At 47.5% G+C, this 25,481-nt stretch overlaps 1 protein-coding gene across 2 annotated transcripts in view; it reads left to right on the top strand.

Annotated features, from left to right (window-relative positions):
* The window catches only part of GPATCH2L (G-patch domain containing 2 like), a 45,057-nt gene that overhangs the window by 3,662 nt on the left and 15,914 nt on the right, over nucleotides 1-25,481 (top strand). Inside the window, exons 3-8 of one of the 2 annotated variants that reach the window (XM_055131363.1) lie at nucleotides 11,432-11,496; nucleotides 13,030-13,206; nucleotides 14,771-14,850; nucleotides 18,882-18,949; nucleotides 20,201-20,255; nucleotides 22,447-22,532. In XM_055131363.1, coding sequence (XP_054987338.1) covers nucleotides 11,432-11,496; nucleotides 13,030-13,206; nucleotides 14,771-14,850; nucleotides 18,882-18,949; nucleotides 20,201-20,255; nucleotides 22,447-22,532 — 531 coding nt within the window. Of the gene's footprint in view, nucleotides 1-11,431; nucleotides 11,497-13,029; nucleotides 13,207-14,770; nucleotides 14,851-18,881; nucleotides 18,950-20,108; nucleotides 20,149-20,200; nucleotides 20,256-22,446; nucleotides 22,533-25,481 lie in introns of both variants that reach the window. The other variant, XM_055131364.1, reaches the window with a different exon arrangement.

Below are 25,481 nucleotides of genomic sequence, written 5' to 3'. Positions count from 1 at the left end.
GTAGTTGCTTTCCTTTGTGTGCCTGGTGTGTGTGTGTGTGTGTGTAAATGTTCCTGGTGTGTGTGTGTGTGTGTGTGTGTGTGTGTGTGTGTGTGTGTAAATGTTCCTGGTAAGTTGCCTTTGCCCATTCAGAATCAAAACTTGGATCCTTTTGGGTTGTAACTCTGTTCTATGCTACTTACGCTGTGAGTGTACTGAGGGTTTTTTTTTGTTTGTTTTTTTTTCTCTTTGGGTCACACCTGGTGATGCACAGGGGTCATTCCTGGCTCTGCACTCAGGAATTACCCCTGGTGGTGCTCAGGGGACCATATGGGATGCTGGGAATCGAACCTGGGTCGGCTGCATACAAGGCAAATGCCCTATCCGCTGTGCTATCACTCCAGCCGTTGAGTTTATTTTTTTATGACTGACATTCACACACATGGTAAGTTTCAAAAATAACAGCAGTGAAACCCATTAAGCTAAAATGTGATCAAGCCAGAAAAATCGGTCTCTAATGGGTGCATTTCAAAATGTCAGTAGATTTTGTTTGTTTGTAAGCTCAGACAATGCATAGTCCTAGGAGCATCTTTAATTCCCAGCTTGATACTTTGAACATTAATTCTGTGATACCGGTTTCTCACTGAGGATGCGATTGGCATTCTGGGTGGGGCAGTTCTTTGTGGTGAGGGACTGTCCTCTGCCTGGTAGGATCTTCAGCATCTACTTTGTTCTCCCCCCAACTTTTGGGTGACAAACCAAACTCCTTTATGGGTGCCCACCCTTTGTGGGTTGAGTTCTCCCAGTTGAAAGCATTGTGTTCTACCTCTGTTACTGTTGGCATCTATTAAGCACTAATAGGGTGCAGTCGTGACGCCACTGTTGGGAGGTCCCACTCTTCGGTATTTTACAGAAGAGGTTGAGAGCTTTTAATCCATCAGCCCAGGGTCACTCAGTGGCAAAACCCAGACTCAGACCTCACTCCAGCGCTTGCTCTTTCCATCCCCACTTTACTACCCTGAGAAGTCACCTTTGCCGTGCCTTTCCTGTCTCATAACTTCTCTGGTGCAGAACAGATGACCTTTCTTAGGACTCTGCTTTTTCTGAAGTTTGTCTGAAAAAACAGAGGCATAAATCTTAGGAACTGAGATGAGATGTTCGGAACTGGAAAAGCTGTTTAGGTCTAGATGCTAAACCTTTACGGGTGGTTTTTATTCCAGCTTTTACGTTTTTCTGCACATTTGCCAGTTTGTACAACTAGGTAGGCTCATAGCTCCTCATTTTCCTATGTATATTCTAAGGCCTTCTTACCGAATTTTTATGTATTATTTGGAATTACAGGTTTTTTTTTTTACCCTCATTGCACTTACTAAACAAACCCTAAAATTATAGCCATTCACAATGTTTAATGGTGCCCTTGTATACCGAATAGTACTTTTCTTCTTCTTCTTCTTTTTTTTTGCTTTTTGGGTCACACCCAGCGATGCACAGGGAATCAGGAATCACCCCTGGCGGTGCTCAGGGGACCATATGGGATGCTGGGAATCGAACCCGGGTCGGCCGCGTGCAAGGCAAACGCCCTACCTGCTGTGCTATTGCTCCAGCCCCAGTACTTTTCTTCTTTTGGTACTGATTTTCTTCTTTGGCTCTGCCAGGACTTTCCTGGCTGCTTGTTCAGGGATCATTGCTGGTGGGGCTCAGGGCTGTTTGGTGGGGTGTAGAGGGGAGAAGATAGGGACCATATGTGGTTGCCAGAGATCGAACATGGGTCAGCTGTGTGCAAGACAAATGCCTTGCCCACTGTTCTCTCTCTGTCCCTCAGAGTTCTTTCTTTCTTTCTTTCTTTCTTTCTTTCTTTCTTTCTTTCTTTCTTTCTTTCTTTCTTTCTTTCTTTCTTTCTTTCTTTCTTTCTTTCTTTCTTTCTTTTCTTTTTTTTTTTGAGGGAGCAGGGTACACCTGGCAGTTCTCAGGCTTCCTCTTGGCTCTGAGCTCAGGGATCATTCCTGGCAGGGCTTTGGGAACCATATGGGTGCTGGGGATCAAACCCAGCTCAGTTGCATGCAAGGTATCCACCTTACACTCCCTCCCCCACCTTCCCCCCCTTTTTTTTGTTTGGGGTCACACCCAGCAATCCCAAGGGGTTACTCCTGGCTCTGCACTCAGGAATCAGTCCTGGCAGGCTCGGGGCCCGTAGTGGATGACCATACAGAATGCCGGGAATTGAACCCATGTCGGCCATGTGCAAGGCAGGTGCCCTATCCGGCCCCAAGCGTTTCTTCCATGAGTGAATTGGTTTGGTGGGGGTCTGAAGCTGCCATTAGGAGCCTTCCGAAGGTGATGTATGAGAGACCAGTCTCCCAGGAAAGAAAATATTCCCTTTTCCTGAAAGGCAGGTGACAGAGATAGAGTACTAACCCAGCCCCCTCCGCCAACCCAAGCTGACCTTTCCTGACCTCGTGGTGCCTCTTATTTTCTTATTTTCATAGAAAATCAATATCCCTTCTGACACAGACAATAGCTCAGAAGCAGGAATAAATGGGAGAGAGCCGAGATCTCTGTCCATCACCTCTCACTGTAACTCCCCAAACTCTTTAATTATGAGCATGCTTTGCTCCAGGTGTTGGCGACAGTGAAATTGCTAAATGAGGACCATTTTAACCAAAGATTGGGTGATCAATAACACTCTCTAGCAGCAGCTTGTTGGATCAATAGCGTTCATTATTTCATGGTTAAGGTAAGTAGCCTCCTTTGCAAGTGGAGGTCATTAATCAGGGGTTACTGGAGCTGTGGAAGAGTTGTGTGTGGTAGATGGAGAATGTTCTCTTGTCTGCCCTGTGAATAGGAAGGCTGACCAAGAGTGTTTTCGCCATTGTTGCCACTGGTGGCATTGCACTGGTGAGCATTGATGCTACCGTGGTGTATTAACTCACATGTAGTCTAAGCTCAGCTAGCCTATTCTTAGGAGCAACTGAAAGGAAAACTTGGGAGGTAGGTTTGAAGCAGCTTGGGAGATGCTTCTAGAAGGAAATGTTAAACTCACTCGTGTGACGACAGGAAGGAACTTAACTCATAGACAGTAGGCTCAGGTAATACCACATTATAAAGTATAACTGTCTAAAAATTAAAACTATTTCCAAATTGTCTCTAGACCACTGGCAGAATCCAAGCATGTGGGCCTGGTGGTCACTTACTGAGTTATTCTAGAGTTAGGAGGTTGAACTGAGTGACCTCTGAACTCCTCGCAGTCTTAGTTCATCTTAGGCACACTCTCACTCCCTTCATGCTAACGTTTCATTTTAAAAGGCATCTGGTAAGTTACAAGACATTATGAACTCTTGACTCCAGAAACCAGGAGTTGGCAGTGGCCTGTCACCAGGGTTTCTGGAGGCTGGAGGCACTGCCCTGTCTCCTGCCCTGCCCTGCCCTGCCATGGATAGTCCGACCCGCTTCTTAGCAGTCAGCGCCAGCTTTGGTCACCAACTTGGGCAGCTGCAGTTCAGTCACACCTTGCTTTCCCATCAGTGTCTTCCAGTTTCAATTTGGAAGCGGTAACTTCCAGAGTACACCCAAGTAGGAAAGTGAGTGTGTGCGTGTGCGTGCGTGTGTGTGTGTGTGTGTGTGTGTGTGTGTGTGTGTGTGTGTGAGAGAGAGAGAGAGAGAGAGAGAGAGAGAGAGAGAGAGAGAGCGAGAGAGAGCGCGAGAGAGAGAGCGAGAGAGCAGGAGGCAGTCAAGGATATTGGGTCTTAGAAATTACACTCCAGAAGTAAAGTTTGCCATGGCAGGACAGGAAAAGGAGCTTTTACTAGTGTGTTCTGTGGTGTATTTTATGTACCTCTTTTGTTGCACACTCCTGGATCAGGGTCAGAACCAGTCAGAGTGAGAAGAAAACTCTCTTTTTATTCATACCTACCTAAAAAAAAAATAAGCCAGTGCGACTTCTGGCCATTTTTGAGTCTCATAGCATATTACCCGCATCCAAAAGAATAAGAGAATGGAAACATGGGTAATTTACATACCCTTTCTCTTAGAAATAACAAGTTCCAGGTAAACTGTTTCTTAGCCTGAGGCCTCAACAGGTCTAAGCCTGAGGGAAAGTGAATGAGCTCATAAAAGCTCACAAGGGCATGTTTTTGAAAATGGTGGTCACAGGAACCTGAAGAACCTTGTAGAAAATCTCCACCGGGGTGTAAGAACATCCACCGGGATAAAAATAATCATTTTAAAACAGAGCAAGTGCCAGGACTGAAAGATGACCGTGTGAACACCCGGCAGTAAGGGAAGCACTGCGGGGAAATGTGAGCTGGAACTGCAGAGTTCTTTGACTTTTTTGGTTTGTTTTGGGGCCTTACCCAGTGATTCTCAGGGCTCACTCCTGACTGCCCTCAGGGTTCTCTCCTAACGGGGCTCAGGGGTCTGGTGCTTGCGGCAAGTGTCTTACCTCCCGTACTGTCTTTCTGATGCCCGTAACTGCAGGGTTAAGTGCAAAGCATGCTACGGAACATCGAGTTGATGCTGTGGAAAACTTGGGAAGGCATTCCAGAATGCAGAGGGAGGAGTTAGGAGAGAAGATAATAGGGTGGGAGACAGAACTGAGACCCAGGATGTAGGATGGGAGGGTAGAAACAGAAGCGTTGGATAAGGATGACTTTAAAAACCGGGACAGGTAGAACAGATGCCTGGTGTTTGTGAGGTCCGAGTTTCATCTCTGGCACCAGCTGACCTCCTGGCCCCATCAGGTGTAGCCTTGGTGACTCCCAGCATTGCCTGGCCTGAGCATCGTAGGGAGGTTCCTCATCAAGCAAGGTTTCTCTTTTTTTTCCTCCTCTGTGTGTGTGTGTGTGTGGGGGGGGGGGTGTGGGGGGAGGGGATGCGACACCTGGTGATACTCAGAGGTTACTCCTGGCTCTTGACTCAGAAGTTAGTCCTAGCAGTGCTTAGGGGACCATATGGGATGTTGGGGATAGAACCCTGGAGCTGCGTGCAAGACAAGCGCCTTACCCACGTATCATCTCTCTGGCCCCCTTGTATTTCAATTTCTTTTCCTATTTTTGGCCACATCCAGCATTGCTCAAGGCTTACTTCTGGCTCTGCACCCAGGCAGAGCCTGAGGGACCCATAAGGGGTTCTGGGGATAGAACCTGAGGTTTGCTGCATGCAAGTCGAACAACCTGCCTGCTATATTATTGCTTTGGTCCATCAGTTCTTATTTTTATCTTCTTAATAGGGTAAAACTTATTTTTTATTTTTATTGTTGTTTTTTAATGGAATCACCCCTTGAATTAACAAAGTTATAAAGTTATTCATGATTGGGTTTACGTGTACACCAATCACTTCTCCTGTTCCACTTCCCTCCACCAGTGTCCCCAGGTTCCTTCCCACCCACCTCTAGCCTGCCTCTATGGCAGGCACTTTTTTCTTGCTGTTTTTTTTCCCTTTCTGGCTCTTTCTGATTCAGAGGTCTGCTCAGGACAGAGATGGGAAAATAGTCAGAGCAAAGTCACGCCTTGATGCTATGTTGTCTTTGGACAGTGGATCTCCTGGTGACTTTCTGCTTGCTGTTTTTTTGAATTGTGAAAACAACTTCGTTTTTAAAATTTTATTTATTTTATTGAATCACCGTGAGAAACCAGTTACAAAAGTTGTTCATGATTTGATTTAGTCATACAATGTTCCAACACCCGTCCCTTCACCAGCGTCCATTTCCCACCACCAATGTCCCCAATTTCCCTGCCACACCCCCACATCCACCCCCAGCTTGCCTCTGTGGCAGGCACTTTTCTTCTTTCTCTCTCTTGCTCTCTTTATCTCTCTTTCCTTGTGGGCATTATAGTTTGCAATACAGGTACTGATGCATACCCCTTTTCAGCACTCAGTTCTTGTCCAGAGTGCTCATTCCCAGCTATTATTGTCATAGTGATCCCTTCTCTGTCCTAACTCCCCTCCCCGCTCCCACTGTGGCAGGCTTCCAACCGTGGACCAGTCCTCCTGGCCCTTGTTTCTACTGTCTTTGGGTATTAATCTCATATTATGTTTTTTATATTCCACAAATGAGTGCAATAATTCTAATGTGTCCCTCTCCTTCTGACTCATTTCACTCAGCATGGTTTCCTCCATTTATAAGCAGATTTCATGACTTCATTTTTCTGTTAACAGCTGCATAGTATTCCACTGTGTAGATATACCATGGTTTCTTTATCCAGTCATCTGTTCTTGGATACCCAGGTTGTTTCCAGCTTCTGGCTATTGTGAATAGTGCTGCAGTGGACATAGAAGTAAACAAGTTAATCTTTGTCTGGTGCATATTTCTAATAGAGACAATTTAAATAAAAACCCCTTTGGTTTTATATGGTAACGTGATTCATAGCCCTGTTCTACTTGCTTTTTTATTTTAAATTTAAATGTAGAGGCCAGAGACAAAAGACATAGTACAGGGGTAAAGGTGCTTGCCTGCATGCAGTAGACCTCAGTTTGATCCCGTTCACCACTTGTTCCACCAGGAAATGGGGGGGGTGTGTCTCTCCTGAGAAGGACTGAGCATTGTCCAGTGTGCCTTGCCCTCCAATGGTTTTCTAAATGTGAAAGATCTCTACTCAAGCCAGTTGGTAAATAATCACCTGTGGGTAAGAAACCTAAGTGGCAGTCTACTGATTCCAACTCTTTTTATTTTTTTTTTATTTTATTTTTTTAAAATTTATTTATTTTTAATTAGAGAATCACCGTGAGGGTACAGTTACAGATTTATACACTTTTGTGCTTATACTTCCCTCATACAAAGTTTGGGAACCCATCCCTTCACCAGTGCCCATTCTCCACCACCCGTAAACCCAGTGTCCCTCCCACCCTCCCCAATCCCATCTCCCCCCCACCCCACCCTGCCACTGTGGCAAGGCATTCCCTTCTGTTTTCTCTCTCTAATTAGCTGTTGTGGTTTGCAATAAAGGTGTTGAGTGGCCGCTGTCCTCAGTCTCTAGCCCTCATTCAGCCCGCAACTCCCTTCCCCCACATGGCCTTCGACTACAATGTAGTTGGTGATCGCTTCTCTGAGTTGACCTTTCCCCGGAACGTGAGGCCAGCCTCGAAGCCATGGAGTCAACCTCCTGGTACTTATTTCTACAGTTCTCCAACTCTTTTTAAATCACTAATTTTTTTTTGTAACTCCCTCCCTATTGTGGCTCTATTCCCCTGTTCATGTTACACTCGAATGCAGCTCTAGTCTGATCTTTGTTTCCATAAGACCCTAAAGAGAGTGGGCACCACTCGCAGTTTCCCCCCGAGCACACAGTCAGGGATATGAGGGTCTTTTGGCCCTGTAGGAGAATGCGGTACCTTTCGAGGGACGTCTGTGTCACTGTGCCTTGGGAACCTTCAGGCTTTGGTCTCAGCGTTAAAGAGCTCTTGATTGGTACCAACTTTTAATCATAGATGAGATAAGCTCATTCCGTATCTCCTTATTGTAATTGAGGCAAGTATAAACTCCTTCATTTTTTCAAGTTCTCAGATTTGCAGTCCTGCGCTTACAGATAGGAAAGAACTAGCAAGCTCTTCTGTCAGAGGGTGAGCTGTGAGATTTTTACCCCCTCCTAGTTGTGAGAATTCAGAGGGCTGTGTCTTGTTGAAACGACAAGAATATGTCTTGTTGAAGTGACTCATTAGGGCTAAAGAGTAGGAAATTACTTCCCAACAAGAATTCATCAAGTTGCAGTATTACCTGCTGATGCAGGGGGGGAAATTGCCCTAAATCCAGTAGCTTTAAATAACAGATACCTGTTGGCTTACAGTTCCTCACCCAGGAATCTGGAAGCAGCTTAGCTGCGTGGTTCTGGTTCAGTCTGCCAGATGCTTGCAGTCAGAATTACTGGCGGCGGTGTCCAGTGGAGGGAGGCCCAGAGAGGGGGTGCAAATTGACCTGTCCATGAGATTTACTGCTTTCGAGTTTCAGGTACTGAGCTGGTTTTCTTCATTGATTTTTTTTTTAAAATTGTGCGGTTTCTTTTTCTTTTTTTAAATCAGTAATTACAAAGTTACAATAATATCTATACTTCAGTTTCAGGCGTGTTGTCCAACACCAGTGCCTCCACCAGTGCCCTGTACCCTCTACCAGTGTCCCAGTTTCCCTCTCGCCTCTGTGGCAGGTACTTCCCCTCCCCCAGTGTCCTAGTGGTCCCTTCCCTAACCTACTCCCCAGCCCACCCCCGCCCAAGGGCAAGTTTCCTAGGAGAGACCAGTTCTCCTGCTCTTTGTTTCTGTCGCCTTTGGACAGTGGCTATTTTCTTAGGAGTTTTCTTTATGAGAGTGTCCTTGTGGCCACCACGCGCCCGGCAAAGGGTTAATACATATCCAAGATACATAAAGCACTTTGTAGAACAAGAAAACAGCATCCAGCCCTTTCAGAATATGGGGAGACGAGATGAATAGCAATTTCTTCAGAGAAGAAATACAAATGGGCAAAGATCAGATGGGAAAGTGCTCTATATCACTGATAATTTATTGCCAACCTGCATGATCTTCGGAATCAGATAACTGAGGGCCAGAGAGATGGTACAGGGGTGGAGGTTCTGCATGCAGCTGGCTCTCCTCCCATCCTTGGCACCGCCTGTTGGCTGCCGGCACTTCCAGCAGCTAAATCCCGGAACCCAGAGCCAGGAATTAGCCCCGAGAACCTCCAGATGTGACCCAGACTGCCCTCCCATCCCCCCAAATTAGGTAACTCAATATGTATCAAAGCTTGCTCTCTCCTGTAGAATAAAAATACCACCTTTAGTAAAATGGGCAACACCTGACAATATGCAGCTCATTGACCTTATACTATACAAAGGTGCTAACGGTACTAAAACTAGTATATACTAAAACCGAAATAGCTTATTTTAGCATTCTGTTATATTAACATAATATTCTGTTAGCTAAATCAACATTTCATTAGTTGACAAACATTATTAAAATCGAATTGATGTGATTAAGGTAAGCAAAATTCTCTAAACCAGAAGTGAATAAAAACGTAGGACTGAAGAGCTTCTATCTAAAACTTGGAAAGGGAAGTTTGCTTCCACTTGTTTGTGGGAGGAGGATGGAGGGGTGTCTCAACAATGGGCAGGGGATCCTGAGGTCACTCTTGGCAACACTTGATCTGGTAGTGTGTGGGGGCCAGCAGGGCCACATCTGGAGGTACCACGGGGACCATGTGAAATTGGGGATTACACTCCAGGCCCATACACGCCGTGCATTCCAGCCTTTGGGGTTCTTCCCGGCTTTTGCTTCAATCTTAGAGCTAGCATTACATGTTTGCATGTCGTATCATATCATTTATATGCACACACGCCTTGAAGTTCTTTGCAGCAAACTGTACCAAGTTTCTTACGTAGGACTAGATTTCCACATACAAGTTCTTCTGAGGAATAAGTAGAATTAATTGATGCTAATTGGGTGAAGTAATCACTTTCAGATATGGGCAGAATGAGTATTCTGTAAGCCGTAACTTATTTTCTCGATGAAGAAACTACATTATCTCCCTCGATCATTGGCCTGAGATCCTATTCCTGTGAAATCTTTGCTGTTACTCCATCATTATATATAGGAAACTTACTAACAGATTTAAGCTCTTTCAAGAATAGTGCTTTTGTTGTGACAAAACTAGAAAATAGTTGGTGACAGGAAGTTTGTGGGATCTAGCAGTTGTCTTTAAGCCTGTCCCCTTTATTTAGAACATGAAGAGAAAATGGAATCCATGCAAAAAAGACTCAGGAAGCTTTAAGTTTTATAGCACCTTGAGGTGCCCAGAGCTGAAGGGGGAGAAGGTTGATAGACTCTTTAAACAATACCGCTTGGAGTAGGAAGAAAACAGTACTTGGTGAGGGTATTTTCTTGATTTCACTGTTGAGCCCTTTGAAGAGACCGAATTTATCAGAACGAGCTAGATAGCTTAGTGAGATACTTCTTACCGTGACACCTAAGAATGTTCCCACAGTCAGGAAATAAAAGGAAAGAAACTTTAAAAGGACCAGGTATGTTTTACTGGCTCTTGCTACAGCCAGTCTCGTGGATCTGTTTCTTAGAGACAAGCTTAAGTGAGGAAAACATTGCTCTTTAAGCAATAATATATGCATATATACATAGATATTTTGATTTAGTGTTGGCAGGATACCTGGAAAGGTTGCAAAATACAAAATATTTTCAGATTTTTGATCCAGAAATGTAGACTGGGATTTTGCCAAGTCTGTTCTCTTATACAGCTTAGTAAGAATGTTTCTTCCTTGCTTTGGTTTTTTCCAATAAAGCACGTGAAAAAAAAGATTAACGAGCTTGGGAAAAAGCACTCCCAATCAAGGAAATGGCAAGTATTGTAAAGAACAGGGACATTTTCTTAAACCACATGAATCAAATTTGATGAAAATTTGGTGGAAGAAAAGCAGCCCCAGAAGAGGCAGAATCAGTTGCTGGCAGTAACTCAGAAAATGAAGCTGATTGGGTAGAATTCTGTGGGGGAAAGTTTTATTTCAGTGAGTTCAAATGGAGATTATAGTTGTTTTTATTTTCAACCTTAGCTCCCTTTTTGAAAGTGAGTTTTTTTTGCATTCACTTGATACCAGGAATGACATTACATTTAGAAAAGAATACTTGTCATGCTGGCTTTTAAATCTTAGTGAATTTTCTTTTTTTCTTTTTGATTTTGGGGCCACAGCCAGCAGTGCTCATGGGTTACAATGCTCACGGGAGTGAGTCCTGGCTCTGCCCTCAGGACTCACTCCTGGCAGTGCACAGGGGCCCATACTGGGATGCTGGGGACGGAACCCCAGTGGGCTGTGTGTGAGGCAAGCACCTTACCCACTCTGCTGTCGCTCTGGCTGCCATGAATTTTCTTTTTTGCTTTGTAAGTGGGACACAAGGAGAACTCCCTGATGTCTTCAATTTGGATAGCTTCATTTGAAACTGTCCATCTAGTTGGGACCGTTGTTGACAACACTTAAAAGTGAAGTAGAGAGTGAGTCTGTACATATGTGCTTAATTTACAAACCAGACTGAGATCACCTTTGTGAGTTTCAGTAAGTAACTCTCTAATTCTAAACTCACAGAGACTTCAGATTGTTTATTCTTGATTTGGGGACCACATCAGAGGGGCTTGGAGGTTACTTACTGGGGGGCCCTCCGGGTGCTGCTTGGAGGACCAGTGGTGCCAGGGATCGAATCTGGGCCACCCATGCTAGCGTGCACTCAGCCTTTGGGGTCATCTCCCCAAGTCCAGATATTTCTTAAGTTCTTTGAAACAGAAGTAGGAAGATAAGTGAAAAGAGTCTTCCTTTGGTTGCTTTTTGGGGGGGTGGGGGGTGGGTTGGGAAAGGGAATCAGCTTTTCCCTGTGACGTCCCAGTGAGCTTGAAATTCCCGATGGAGCGTGCGTGGGGAAGCTCGGGCCTGTGCTCCGTGATGCTGACGTGCTCTCCTGTGCTCTGTCCTTGCAGTGAGACCAGCAGCGTGTGCAGCAGCAGTGACACGGGGCTCTTCACCAATGACGAAGGTCGCCAAGGTAAGCCTGTCGGTTGGGTTCTTTGGGGTTTGGGGGCCTTGCCTGGCAGGGTTCACTCCTGACTCTGTCTGTGCTCAGGGGCCACTTCCGGTGGGGCCGGGGGGTCATGGGCAGTGCTGGGCATTGCACCCCGCTCTGCAGCACGGAAGGCAGGAGCCCTGACCTGCCGTACTACCCCTCCGGCCCCCAGGTTAGGGTTCTCAGCTGTGTTACTGCCTGCCTCCAGGGCTTTCTCGCTCTGCTCGCCTCAGAGTCAGAAGCCTTGAGTTGGGGCCCCGGCAGGGCATACTTTACTCGCCACCTCCACCCCCTGGCGGACACTCCAGGCTGGGAATCAGCTGCTGTTTTCAAGACACGTCTGTTGGTGGTGGTTTCTCCTTGGGCTCTGAGAGTGCGGGGGATGGTGTGGGTGGTGTTTTCATAAGAGAACAAGAGAACACTGTGCGTGTTCTTCAGTGGCATCACCAGCTGCCCTGCACTCCTGCTCCCCTGCCCCCTCGTAGAGGTCTGCAGAGTAACTTAAGAGTTGTCGTTATCTTGATTGTTACTGCCCTGGAAATCCGATGCTTCACATGCTCAGCGTGTCCAGGCAGCAGGCAGCGGCTGTGCTGTGATTTCTCCAGTGTTCTTAGAAGCTTCATCTTTGCTACTTTGAAATGAGGGCATGAGGTACCAACATAAAGTTACTTATGTTCCTTATTGTGGGTAAAAAGTGTTCTAGTAGAAACTGAGGCTGCTGTCATTATTGCTAGAAGATAGAAGCCTGACCCAAGAGTGGATAGATGTGTCTTGTCTTAACTTTATCATCAATAAAGAGTATGACCTAGAACAAATGATAGGACTTTTGACAACTTTAGGGGATTATAATGTTGGTCTCTGTGGCAAGCATTCCTTCGTGGCTTGCATTGCTAACGTCAAGATGATTTTCTGTTCTGTTAATGAGGTACACAGGAAGAAATGAAGTATGACTCTCTTCCTCACTGATTTGAGAAGTGCAGGTCGAACAAGAAATTCAGGAATCTTTGGTTTTGAATTGAGAAACATTTATATTTTGAATTGAGAAGTTCCAGGTCCTTTTACAATACAGAGAATAGTACATGGTGAAGTTAATTCTTTGGTCAAGACTTCAGAGTTAGTTGGACATGGGTTTAAATCCTGGCTTCAGTTTTTACCTGCTTGATCGCTTGGCTTTAACTGTCCCTTTCTACATTGGAGTTAGCAAGAGATTCTAAAGAGGTGACAGACATAAGGATCTTGAAGCGTGGGTCCTGGAAGGTGATTCGGCTGTAGTATACGTAGCTTTATCCATTTTTAAAAGCCATCTTGTCTACCACAGTGCATCATTAAGAGGCAACTAGTTTATTGCCCTTGTTTTCAGCATAATATGGGTCAAGGAGAAGGATTAAAACAATTCCTTTATACTTTATTATTATTTAACAAGTATCATCAAACCGGTTGCCCCAAGATTCTCCCTGCTGGTGGTTCCACTAGGGGTCATGTTCTTGGTGTGTGGTGTGTGTTCTTCTCTCTTAGGGGATGATGAGCAGAGTGACTGGTTCTACGAAGGAGAGTGTGTCCCGGGATTCACCGTCCCGAACCTTCTGCCCAAGTGGACTCCCGACCACTGCTCTGAAGTGGAGAGAATGGATTCTGGGTTGGACAAGCTCTCCGATTCCACATTCCTTTTACCCTCTCGACCCGCTCAAAGAGGTGAGTTTGAGAGGCCCCGACTGGGCTTCTCTTTGGGGAGGGGGAAAATCATCCCTCAGCAGACGCATTTCTTAGCTGTCTGAATGTGGGAGCTCGTTTAGGGATTCTTCCAGGGGACTCTCGCTTAGTCTCAAAGCAGGGGACTTTGTTCATTCTTACCTTAACTCAGACCACCGAGACTCCGGGGTGCCTGTGGGCAGTGCGTTCGTTCCGTTGCTCTTGCCCCGTGTGTGCCCACAGCATCCGTCTGCACAGCGTGTGCCGAGGCTGATGGGCTGAGTGCTTGGCGGAGGCCTGAAGTGTTGGATGTTGAAACAAACACACTTCAGTGAGATATTGGTGAACAAAAAAAATGACACACTTTAAATGGATATTTAAAGAATATTTCCTGAAATAATTTTTACGTAAAGAAAACAGGAAGATCTTTCACAGGGGAGGGGCACATACTTTGTATTCTGGGGATGTAAGTTCAGTTCCCAGCACTACGAGGCCCCCCAGTGGGTGTGTTCTAGAGCCCCCCCTGCTGGGTGTGGCCTTGGTGGCAGCCCCTCCCACCGCTTGGCTAGGTATTGCCCAGAGTGAGCGGTCCTGGGCCCCCCTGAGCACTGCTTGGGTGGCACCCCAAATTAATGCCAATTGTGCACTACACTGCAAATATGTATCCTTTTCTTTTGCTTTTCCTTTAGATTGAGTGTAGGAAGGTGGTGTAGAGCGAGCCGGGGAGAGGGTAGAGGAATTTGTCATCTTCGATGGTCCTATCCCTGGAACTCTGTGATGGTAACAGTGTCACTTCCTGTCCTGGGACTCCAGGGCATCATGCAAGGCTTTGTGACACTGAGCAAAACTGTTTCAGAGTTCTCTGAGCTCCATGCACAACCTGTGGCCCTGGGATCTCCGGGTAGTCCTTAGCAGTCAGTCAGTTCCCGGGTAGTTGAGGTGCCTGTTGGCGGTCAGGCTGAACCTGAGAGCTGTAGCTTCCTCCTGCGTATTCTGCAGCGGTGGGCGGGGGGTGGAAGGAGCTCAGGTGCTTGGTCAGTAACTTTCACTGGACGTTGTAGTGACCATTTCTAAAGTCCTCCAGGAGCCACCTGAAGTGTACACACATAAGAACAGGAAGGGGGAACTTCAAATGACCTTTAATCTTGCACCCAGGGACAGTGTTGTTGGTGATGATTTGGTGTAATTGTTTTTATTTGTAGAATGTATGCAGTGGTTAGCAAAGTGGTTGGAAATTGTTGACTCATACTTTATAGGTGCGTACTGTTTTCAGTTTATGAAGTTACGTCCCACATGCTATTTCTTTGGGTCTTTAGAACTGCCTGTGATATAGGACTGAACAAGAGATTGTCCCGCTTCTAATGATTTTGACACCTAGGGTAGAGGCAAGAGACATGTCTTAAGATCCTGCTGCTAGTGACATGATACAGGAATGCTGCTGCTGCAGCCTGTGGTGTTAGTAAGAGGGTAAGTGTAGTAAGAATCCAGGGGGAATGAGTACAGGAAGTGCGGTACAGCTCGGAGACCTTTTGCGTTCAGTGACTAATGCCATTTCTCCTGTTTCAAGGGTACCACGCGCGCCTGAATCGCCTGCCTGGAGCCGCAGCTCGGTGCCTCCGAAAGGGACGAAGAAGGCTTGTTGGGAAGGTGATAGCTCGCGCCGTTTGCCGGGCCCCAGGCAGAGAGAGCATTCCGGGTGGGGTTTGTGTGCCCTGTGGATAATCACAGGTGCTGCAGAATTCCCTGGAAGTTGGCCACAGGGATTCTTGGCGCTTTCCCAGCCATGGACGTGATGTACACCCAGAAAAGGATCCAGTTCGTAGTCCTGACCGCGCAGGCTCGTCACGATAGTCTGTCCGCTCCAACGCTGCAGACCTGTGGTGTCATTTTTGTTTTTTCATCAATCTTATGCTATTAAGTTGAAATACTTTTGCCTTTTGCCTGTGTTCACGAAGACTTGTTATCCTAACTTTGGTCCTTTGCTCTAGAATTCATATTTTTAAAAATGGGAAAATCCTGTTCCCGAACTTTAAGGGCCCCCTTCTTTTTTTTTTGCTTTTTAGGTCACACCCGGCAATGCACAGGGGTTACTCCTGGCTCTGCACTCAGGAATAACTCCTGGCGGTGCTCAGGGGACCATATGGGATGCTGGGAATCGAAGCTGGGTCGGCCACGTGCAAGGCAGATGCCCTACCCACTGTGCTATGGCTCCAGCCCCAAGGGCCCCCTTCTTGACCACAAGGGAGGTCTACCCTCTGGTCAGTTTGGCTCTTGTCAGAGACCCTCCTAGGTACCCACAGCAGCCTTGTAGGAAAGCGGAACTGCCCTTAAATAGATGAGGTGAGCTGGAGCTCAGGAGTCAAGTACTGCCTGCTGTGCCCCAGATACAAATGCAGACCCGAGAGCTGGACTGGGGCTGCGGGAAGCAGGCTTGGCGGCTCCGTCCCGTGCCTTCCAGATGTGTTTCTTGCCCTCTCTTTCTCCCCTTGGGTCTGTGCCCCATCCCTGTTGCTCAGAGATGCTCCCCTGCTCTGTGTGTGGTGTTGGACCGGGTTCATTTATGGCCTGGGGTGGTGAGGTCCTCAGGGAGCACTCCTGAAGCTTCTGCTCCGTCCTCCTCTCCTCTGGGAGAAGACTCCACGCCGAGGCCTCTACACGGATTCCTGAAGGATGCTGGTTTGACCAGTACCAGCTTGCCACCCTCCAGGGGTCACTGACCACTGCCTGGACCTCCTCAGACAGAACTCCCTGCTCTGCCCACATCCATAGAATTCTCGCATGTAGCCCCCTCACCCCAACCGGAGAGGAAGGCGGGCTTTCGAGGCATGAGCCTACCGTCCCTTCAGGGTGCTGAATGAACTCCCTTTTGCTGGCGCCCACTCTGGCGGGATGCCACGCCAGCTGGGGAGCGGGTAGACCCATGTCGTCCTGTTTCTCGGGAACCCTCTTTTATAGTTTAATCAGGGAACTGGTGCCTGAAGTTTTAGCCAAGACAAGTTACGCTGTTTCACTCCATTGGACTCCGATTCTTCTTTGTAGCTTTGAATAGTTTCAGAGCTCTAACAAGCACATCATTTGAGTTTTGGAAGCAAAGCCTTTCCATCTGGGCTACCTGCTTTACAGGAGTAAACTGCAGCTTGTTATGTTCCGGGAGCTCATTCTTGGCTTGGGACAGCAAGCAGGGTAGAGTGGAGGGAAGCACGGGGATGAGATGGGAAACAGATGGTTTTACTCTCTCTTTTTTTTTTGTTTTGGGGCCATACCCGGTGATGCTCAGGGTTTACATCTGGCTCTGTGCTTAGGGATCACGCCTGGAAGTGCTCAGGGGATCTTACGGGATGCTGGGGATCGAACCCAGGTGGCCACTTGCACAGCAAGCACCTTATCTGCTGTATTATCTCTCCAACCTGGAGGTTTTACTTTTTCTCTTGATTGGTGAGGCTTGACAGATGATCCTTTCCCTACTGCTTACCGTACATTATTTCAGCTCCTGTAATATCAGGGCTTTGCCACTTCCTTGGAAGTAAAGCATTTCATTGCAGAGGCTGCTTTAGCCTGCCTGGAAGGTAACTAGGCCCTATGAGATGGGGCTCTAATGATTTCAGATGGATAGGATAATATTTCCACGATGAATTCGTCTTCATCACCTTAAAGGGGTATTTGTCATTTCTACCAGAGGTCACTGTTCTGCCCTCCTCGTTTCCCCTTCCCTCTCGCTTTTCTCTTTTTTCTGAATTGTAATCATAAATAATGAGTTTCATTCACAGCTCCCTGCCAGCGAGCTGCTAATTACACAAAGTATGGCTTGTAATTTACACAGTAATAAACTGTAAATTTAAACATTACAGCACTTTAAGTTAATAATTTTCCTGCTGTAACAAATACCTCATTTTTCACGCATCTTTTCCATGGGCCTCACCACTGGGGCTGAACCTGTGGCCGGGACACATTGGTGAGAGGGATGAAGACTAATCTGGAACCTTTCATTTAGCTTCTCTCCGCGTCCACCCAGAGTCTGGCCACAGTAAATCTTCCCGTAGGCACTTGTTCTGTCGCCATGTGTACCCTAACGTTTAGGCTCGTCTGCACATACCGGTGCATGTAGATTTATTAATAATCATGCTCGAGTAACCGGCCTGGCTTTTCCCCCTGCTGGTTCTCGGGCTTGAACCCAGGGCTTCACGTATGCAGGTGGTGATATGTTTCTGAATTGTTTATGTTATAGATCAAAATCACATTTAAGAACCAATTTATACAAACTTCTCTTTTCACTCTAAGTGAAGTTAGAGTGAAAAGGGAGGCAAAATCTGTCTCTTCATTTACCAGCAAAATTAAGAAAGATAAGTTTTGGTACGTCACAAAGTCCCGATATGTTTCCATTCACTCAGTAGGTATTTCACTGTCACTAGACAGGAATCTGTAAATGTCCGTCCCTGCATGAAGGCTGTGAGACTCTGACCTTACAACTCTAGGGAGCTTGGGGTACTGGCCTGTTCAACGCTGGGCCATGCCCGGCGTTCCAGGGCTTAGTCCTGGCTTTGCACTTGGGGGTCACTCCTGGAGGGCTCAGGGGACCATATGTGGAGCCAAGGACAAGGGCCTTCACCCCTGAGCTAGTTCTCTCTCTTTTTAAGAGGAATTAAACATTCGTTATTTTAATTAATATTTTGGTTTGGGAGCTACGCCTGGTGCTCAAGGCTTACTCCTGGTTTTGCTCAGGAGTGGCCCCTGGCTGTACGCAAGGGAACGAGTGTGGTGCTGTTGGTAGAAGTGGAGTCAGCAATATGCAAGGCGAGGGTGCCTGATAGCCCTCAGCTGTCTCTGGCCCTGAGTTGTGGAGAGATACATATTCTTTTGGTCCATACCCGGTGATGCTCAAGGGTTACTTCTAGCTTTGAGCTTAGGATCACTCCTGGCAGGGCTCAGGGGACCATGAGGGATGCTAGAGATTGAATATGGGTTGGCCAAGTACAAGGCAAACACCCGACCCACCATGCTATCTCTCTAGTGCCACTGTGGATATTTTAAAAAAGATTTTCTGGGGGCTGGAGCGATAGCACAGCGGGTAGGGCGTTTGCCTTGCACGCGGCCGACCCGGGTTCGATTCCCAGCATCCCATATGGTCCCCTGAGCACCGCCAGGGGTGGTTCCTGAGTGAAGAGGCAGGAGTAACCCCTGTGCATCGCCGGGTGTGACCCAAAAAGCAAAAAAAAGAGAGAGAGAGAGAGATTTTCTGGATTTTTTTGTACTTTAAACAATTCCAAGAAGTATTGCTCTTATATAAAAAATACCAGATGTAGGGACCAAGGAGTTAGGACAGGGATTAAATCACTTGTCTTGCACAAGGCTGACCACGCTTTCATTCCTGGTACTGCATGTGGTCCCTAAGCCATGCCTGAAGTGATCCCTGAGCACTGCCAGGTGTGACTTACCCCCTCGGGCCTCCCCCTATACACACACACGCGCGCGCACACAAACGCAAAACATATGGTAAATTATGTTTATAATGACTTTTTTAACATTAAAGAAAACTGCCTGATAAGCCATACTCAGGAGAGGTGCTGTGAGAAGATGGCTGCTGTTGGGCTTGGGGCTGGCGTCAGGTGAGAGGGAAGGGCGCGGTGCGAGGTCTCTGCATTTGTTTCTGTGTTCCCAGGACTCTCTTCCTTGTCTTTCAGGAGACCAGCGTGAGCACTCTGGGCACCGAGAGGCTCGGCCACATCATTAGCGACCCACGGCAGAAAGAGTGAGTCCTGGTTTTCACTCCTACCTTGCTTCATGGTGAAGGAGGCAGAGGGAAGTTTTAACCCCTGAAACCTAGAGATCTGACTTTGGGGCTCAACGATTAGATCCTAATTGTACTTAATACACTTAGCATAGCTGACACCCTAAACCTGTATAGCAATATGTTTGTTTTTTTTCTTTCTAGACTGCTACTTCTTTGCTTCTTATATCTATAGTTGCTATATTATAAATAATATTTGGAATTCTAATTTTTTAGCATTAATCTTCTCTAGGTGTTTTTGTCGTTGTCCAAATGAGTGGCTGTCTCTGACTTAGCTTTTGTGCTTCCCCTTTCGTAAGGGAACTGTCCTCTTGTCCTCTGCTGTGGCCGACAGCGCTGTCGCACAGCCTGCGTGTGGCCGTAGGGAGAACATCCCGTCCTTCCTGTAGCTCTCTTGTCCCTGAACATAAGGGGTGGGTCCTTTGCTGCTCGCTCACGGTCAGCATCACTCAGGGGCCTGTGCACAGCCAGTCTGGTCAGGGGTTAGCCCACGGGAAAGGGGAGGGGTTGTGCGTGTGGTTTATGCCATTGTTGAACTGGGAGACCTGAACTCCTGTGGAGTTTTGCTGTTATTTGTTGTTGAATATCCAGTGGTTTTCATTCTATGACATATCTTTTTCTTTGAAGAACTATTTTCTGCAAAAAGAGAAATTTATACACATAATGTCTCTTCAATTCCATCTTTTGCCCCACTCTTTTTTTTTTTAACTGAATCACTGTGAGATTGATCATTATAAAGCTGTTCATGATTGCGTTTCAGTCAGTGTTCCAAATCCCATCCCTCCCCCACTGTACGTTTCCCGCCCATCCCTCCCCCACTGTACGTTTCCCACCACCAATGTCCCCTGTTTCCCTCTGCCACCCCTCCAACTCCCCCCCTCCTGTCTTAATAGTAGGTTCCTTTCTTCTCTCTCCCCCTGCCCTCCATCCCTCCCGCCCTTTCTCCTTCTGTGCATTATGGTTTGCAATACAGGTGCTAAGAGGTCATCACGTTTGTTCAGTTTTTGCCCCATTCTTTATCTTCATTATTCCAACGTCATTCAATTTTTCTCTTTATAATTTTCCTACCACCTCTTTTATTGTTTTTTTTTCCCCCCTGTTATTCTCTCCCTCTCTTTAGTTTCTGGTTACCATCAGCTGGAAAAAGAGAACGAAATCAGGTAAGATTGTTTTTGTCATCTTTGTTTTATCGTTTGATTTCCTTTTCCTTAGAAAGAATAAAGCATTGACTTCTGATTTTCCTCACGTTTCCGCTTGTACACAGGAGGTAAGATTCCTCTTTCCTGTCGTTTTCTGATTTTCTTAAAGGACTCTTTTACAAGAGCCTCCATTGTTCATCTGTAAAAATTGCAGCAGCTCCCCTTTGGAGTTCCAACTGTGGTCTGCAGTTTATTCCTTGTAACACATACCTCATAGGAATTTCATTTCTATTTTAGTTTTTAACGTTGCAGTAAGAAATTAGAGTAGGTCTCGTCTACTTATGGCGTAATTCAGCCTCAGAGTCCTGTGCTGAGAAGATGTCAGCGCCTAACTGTGTGTGGGCTTCAAGGTGGTGGAGCTGATTTGGGTGAAGTTGAGTCGAGGCCGAGAGCCTTAACCCCTCAGTCTGTTCCTTGGCGACCCCCTGGTTGGGCTCTTGGCATATCTAGTCCTCTGCAGGGCTTAGAGTGGAAAAATCATTGGTTCTTGATCTTCCTTTATATTTGAAGCTTTTTGATTTGGGTAGGGGTGGATTGCTTTATCTTGATAAATAGTTACAAAACAAAAACCGATTTTAGAACTTCTTCAGGCCAGGTGTTTTATATTTTATCTGCTCTGTAGATAGCATGGTTAATATGCAGGTTTACTTGTAAGTTTAAATATTTTGTACTTGGACTCTTCATCTTGAAATTATTACTTCAAAATGAGCCAGAGCAATGATAAATATAACTAATGTATGTTACTATTACGGGGTGCTTTTAAATAGTTTATGGACACAGTTTTAATTTTAAACGAATAGTGTGCATGTGGAATAAGTGTAATCGTATCAAACTTGTTACTTCAGGGGGCTAATAAGGACAGGGCTGAGTAAAAATACTCCATCGAGGGGCCAGAGAGATGGCCTAGGAGGTGAGGCTCTTGCCTTGTGGGCAGCTGCTTCGGCCGCCACCCCAGTATAGCGTGTGGCTTCCCCAGGCCTGCCAGGAGTGATCCCAGAGCGCTGCCAGGTGTGGCCCAAGAACAAGCAAAACAAAAGTTTTTTGATAGGAAAATACTAAATAAAAGCAATGCAAGTGGTAGACAGATAAGGAAAGGACTTAAACAGAACAAGCACAATCACCAAGCAGCTGTTAAGGAGGTTCGTCAGAGAATGAGTCCTCGGAACTTGAAGCTGGGGTGTGGGTTGTATTTGCGTCCTTGGTCTCAGCGACAGGAGAGACCTGTAGCAAACACCTCATCCTGCTGGTGTTTGCAAACGAGATTTAAACCTTCTGCCCAGAATCATGTGGCAAGTAGATCTGAAGCGAACACTTGCTCAATTTGTGTTCCTGTAGAGTTCTTTTGAAATTACCTTTCAGAATTCTTCCCGTCTTAAGGTATATTTGGTCCTGAACTCTTTGGAAGAGAATTTTTTCTATTGTAGAAAAAATCTTAAAAAAAATATCCCAGACCAAAAGTTAACCACGTGAATATATGGTCCTCTGTTTGATGAGCTTTTGGAGGTCACCAGCTGTTCTGCAGATGAGAAACTAACATTTCCATGTAAACCGAAAGCAGTATTTCACTTATCTCTCAAAAGAATCAACTAGAACGGTCAGACAGATGGGAAGACATCTGTTGTATAGATGGTGCTAATAAAGCTCAAAGACATTGTGTGTGTGTGTTTTTTTTTAACACGTGGCAGCCCAGTGGTCAAGTGGAACTGGACGATAGGCGTTCCGGTTCCTACTCTGGTTCTCTCTCCGCTGTCCTGTTCCCTGGTCTGTACTGGCCGCTGGAAACAGGATGGGGAAATGAAAAAAAATTTCTGCTAGCTTTCTTGGGAACAGGGTGGGAGACCTAAGCTCCTCCTGTCCGGTAGTCAGAAAGCACAGCCTTCTGCCACTTGAGTCACTATTTCATCTATCAGATGGTTTTGTTTTTGAGAAATTGTTTACCAACCGGAGTTTTTTGTTTCCTTTGGCTTCGTATTTTTTTATTTGCGGAGCATTCCCGGTGATGCCCAGGGGAGCCTGTGGTGCTGGGGATCAAACCTGGGCCTCCGGCTTAGAAAGACGTGAACCTTTGAGCTGGTTCCTTGTTTCCAGGTGTTCTAGATCAGCTGCGTTTCACTTACGGGGACACTTAGGAATATGTGTGCACCAGTGAATGGGATTCACGGCGGTGTGGCAGAGGAATGGAATCATCGGGGAAGGGTCATCGCGGAGAAGGAGCCTTTGGGGTGGGGCCTTGCTAAAACGTCTCGTTTCCCTCTGCAGCTGAATCCGCTCTCTCCCCTCTACTCCCTGGACATGCTCGCCGATGCTTCCCACCGCCGGTGCTCCCCAGCGCACTGCTCCGCCAGGTACGGTGCTCCAGGACCAGCGTCTCCTCCCTTTCCTGTCTCCCATTGTCACTGACGCACTCGGAGTTGGGTGGCAGTTTTCTCTTCATGACGCTTGTCACATTAGAAAGTGCCTTTGAGTAGTGTATGCAGTTTGATGTAACAACTTGGCCTCTTTTGTGGCCAGGAAAGGTTTTCACAGATACAGGACTTGAGGCCTGCTGAAGAGGTCGCTTTCTCGTAACCCCGTCACTCACCCGTGGTCCAAGGCTCAGTTTTGCCTGGCATTTTGTGCCTCACAGCCCTTACGCCAAAAGCCACATCTTCGAAGCATGTTTTCCATGTTCCTTCCCGTGACCTGCATCCACTGCCTGTTGCCCACAGGTCCAGCCCGTCCCCCGTGTCTTCCTCCTCACTGGGAGGGGTGCGTCCACCTGGGAGCTCCTTTTCCTGCCTTGGACCCTCCGCTCATCCCTTTGACTAACCAGTGTCTCAGAGAGAAAGGGGAGGTGAGGGTGGGGGGAGAAAGAGAGAGGGAGGGAGGAGGGAGAGAGAGAGGACAGGGAGAGGGAGAGGAGGGGAGAGCGAGAGAGAGCGAGTGTGCTCTTCTCCGTGACCCCACGTCAGCACCTTCTGGTCGGACATCTCTGTATGGGGGCCAGCTTCCCCTCTCTCTGCCCATTTCCTGTTTTCAGCTTTTCTTCCTCTGTAATGAACTTGTCTGGGGAGTTCACCCCCACCTGCCACTCTCCACCTTCCACGTCACTGTCACGAGAATAGAGCTTCGAAGTGCAGGACCCGCTTTGGGCCCTGATAGGGCCCCGGTGCCCAGCCCGGAGCCTGGTACTCCTGAGCTCCCAGTTTCCTTGTCAACATGGCCCTGTGCCTGCCCCTGCTATTCGGTACTGTGGGAAGTGGATGTGTTTTTTTGGCGAGCATCTCCCAGCAAGGCTTTTGTACCCAGAAGAGCACCTGGTAGGCTTATTGGGTACACCTGGATTGTAGAAGGTCTTGGTATTTCTCAAGGTGCAAAGAATTTCTTTGTAGGTCTTGGTGGATTTTTTTCCCCTCTCTTCCTTGTATATTCTGAGGCGAATATATTCATAGATTTGGGTTTCAGGCTGCTCCCACCCTACAGTGCTCAGATCAGCCAGTCTGGTCGTGTAATGATGATCCTGCCCCACACTACATCGTCCGTGATCCCGCGCCAGTCTGTTCCTACGCCGCACCTTCTGCCAGAGATGGCGTATTTCAGGGGGGAGTCTGGAAATGTGAGACCGGGTTTGTTGCTCGGTGGGGTGATGACTGGGGCCTTTACTGGAGTCGTGTGTCATTCGTTCAGGGGACATTTGCGGATCCCTTTCCGTGTGCCAGGCTCTCGGTGAGATGCGGCCTCGAGAGCGTCCCTTCTTTTGGGAAAGTCGGGTGTGGAGGTCGCAAGTCCTGCGGGAGTGCAGGTGTGTTCGGGGCTGCCCAGAGGGGTTCAGCGCTCCCAGGGGTCGCTCCTAACTGGGGGCTGAGGGGCTTTTCTCAGAGGCGGTGCTGCTCAGGCTGGTTGGCGCACACACGATTGCAGTCCTGAGGAAGACGGCCCTGAAAAATTGGGTGTCGTTTGAAAAATGATAAAGAAGAGAAAATTGATCACAGCATTCCGAAGACTCCTGAGGAAGACTCCGCCACATCTTGTCAGGCTCATAGCAGAGTGCTCCCCCCTCCTCTTCCCTCTGCTACATGCACTGTGCTCGCCCTGCTTCTCTGCTCACCCACCCTCCCTCCCTCCCTCCCTCCCTCCCTCCCTCCCTTCCTTCCTTCCTTCCTTCCTTCCTTCCTTCCTTCCTTCCTTCCTTCCTTCCTTCCTTCCTTCCTTCCTTCCTTCCTTCCTTCCTCTCTTTCCCTCTTTCTTTCTTTCTTTCTTTCTTTCTTTCTTTCTTTCTTTCTTTCTTTCTTTCTTTCTTTCTTTCTTTCTTTCTTTCTTTCTTTCTTTCTTTCTTTCTTTCTTTCTCTCTCTCTTTCTCTCTTTCTCTCTTTCTTTCCCTCCTTCTCTCTTTCTCTTTTCGGGTCACACCCAGTGATACTTAGGAGTTACCCCTGGCTCTGCACTCGGGAATTACTCCTGGTGGCGCCTGGGGGACCATATGCTGGGGATTGAACCCAGATAGGCCTCATACAAGGCAAACGCCCTACCCGCTGTACTATTGCTCCAACCCCTTCTCTGCTTCCATGGTATCCTCCTCCTCCTCTTCCTGGCAGTGCTTTTAGCTGGGCTGGAATCCTAACCATGTCTAGGCTATGCTTCTGGTACGCCCAGCTTGGAGGAAATCCTGCTTCAGACACCAGCCCGCAGACACGTCCTGCTGCTCTGTGGCATTCCTAACTAGTGGTGTTTCTTGGCCGCCCTTTTTTTGTTTTGTTTTTTTTGGTCACACCCAGCAATGCACAGGGGTTACTCCTGGCTCCTGCACTCAGGAATTAGCCCTGGCGGTGCTCAGGGGACCATATGGGATGCTGGGAATCGAACCCCGGTCGGCTGCGTGCAAGGCAAACACCCTACCCGCTGTGCTATTGCTCCAGCCCCTCTTGGGCGCCTATTGGTGAGCTGTGAGCAGTCCCCAGTACAGCGTGGTTGAAAGCTGCTGCCTCAGATCATCTCGAGCCATCCAGGCCGTCCTTCCCGTCCTTCCCAGGCCAGGGACGCAGAGCGAGCCTGAGGCATGGTGGTTCTTGAGGACAAGGGGAGAGAATCGGAAACTTACACAGTCTGAGTCTTCAGAAAGGTGTTGGAGGGTTTTGGGTTTGTCTTCCCACGTGCATGTATGACGTGGCCGCGGTGGTGTTTATGGCGAATGGGTGTTCCTTCAGCGCGCCACTCCTGGGGACGCACCGCCCGGGGAATGGTGGCACGTCGCTCTGGGCAGCCGCCAGAAACATGGCTGCTGAAACGCGCCCGTGGACTGTCTCCATCCCTTGGGA

Source organism: Sorex araneus, chromosome 3, assembly GCF_027595985.1.
Source record: "Sorex araneus isolate mSorAra2 chromosome 3, mSorAra2.pri, whole genome shotgun sequence".
NCBI lineage: Eukaryota > Metazoa > Chordata > Mammalia > Eulipotyphla > Soricidae > Sorex > Sorex araneus.
The sequence above is the reverse complement of the archived record's forward strand: the minus strand, read 5'-3'. Positions and strand labels throughout refer to the sequence as shown.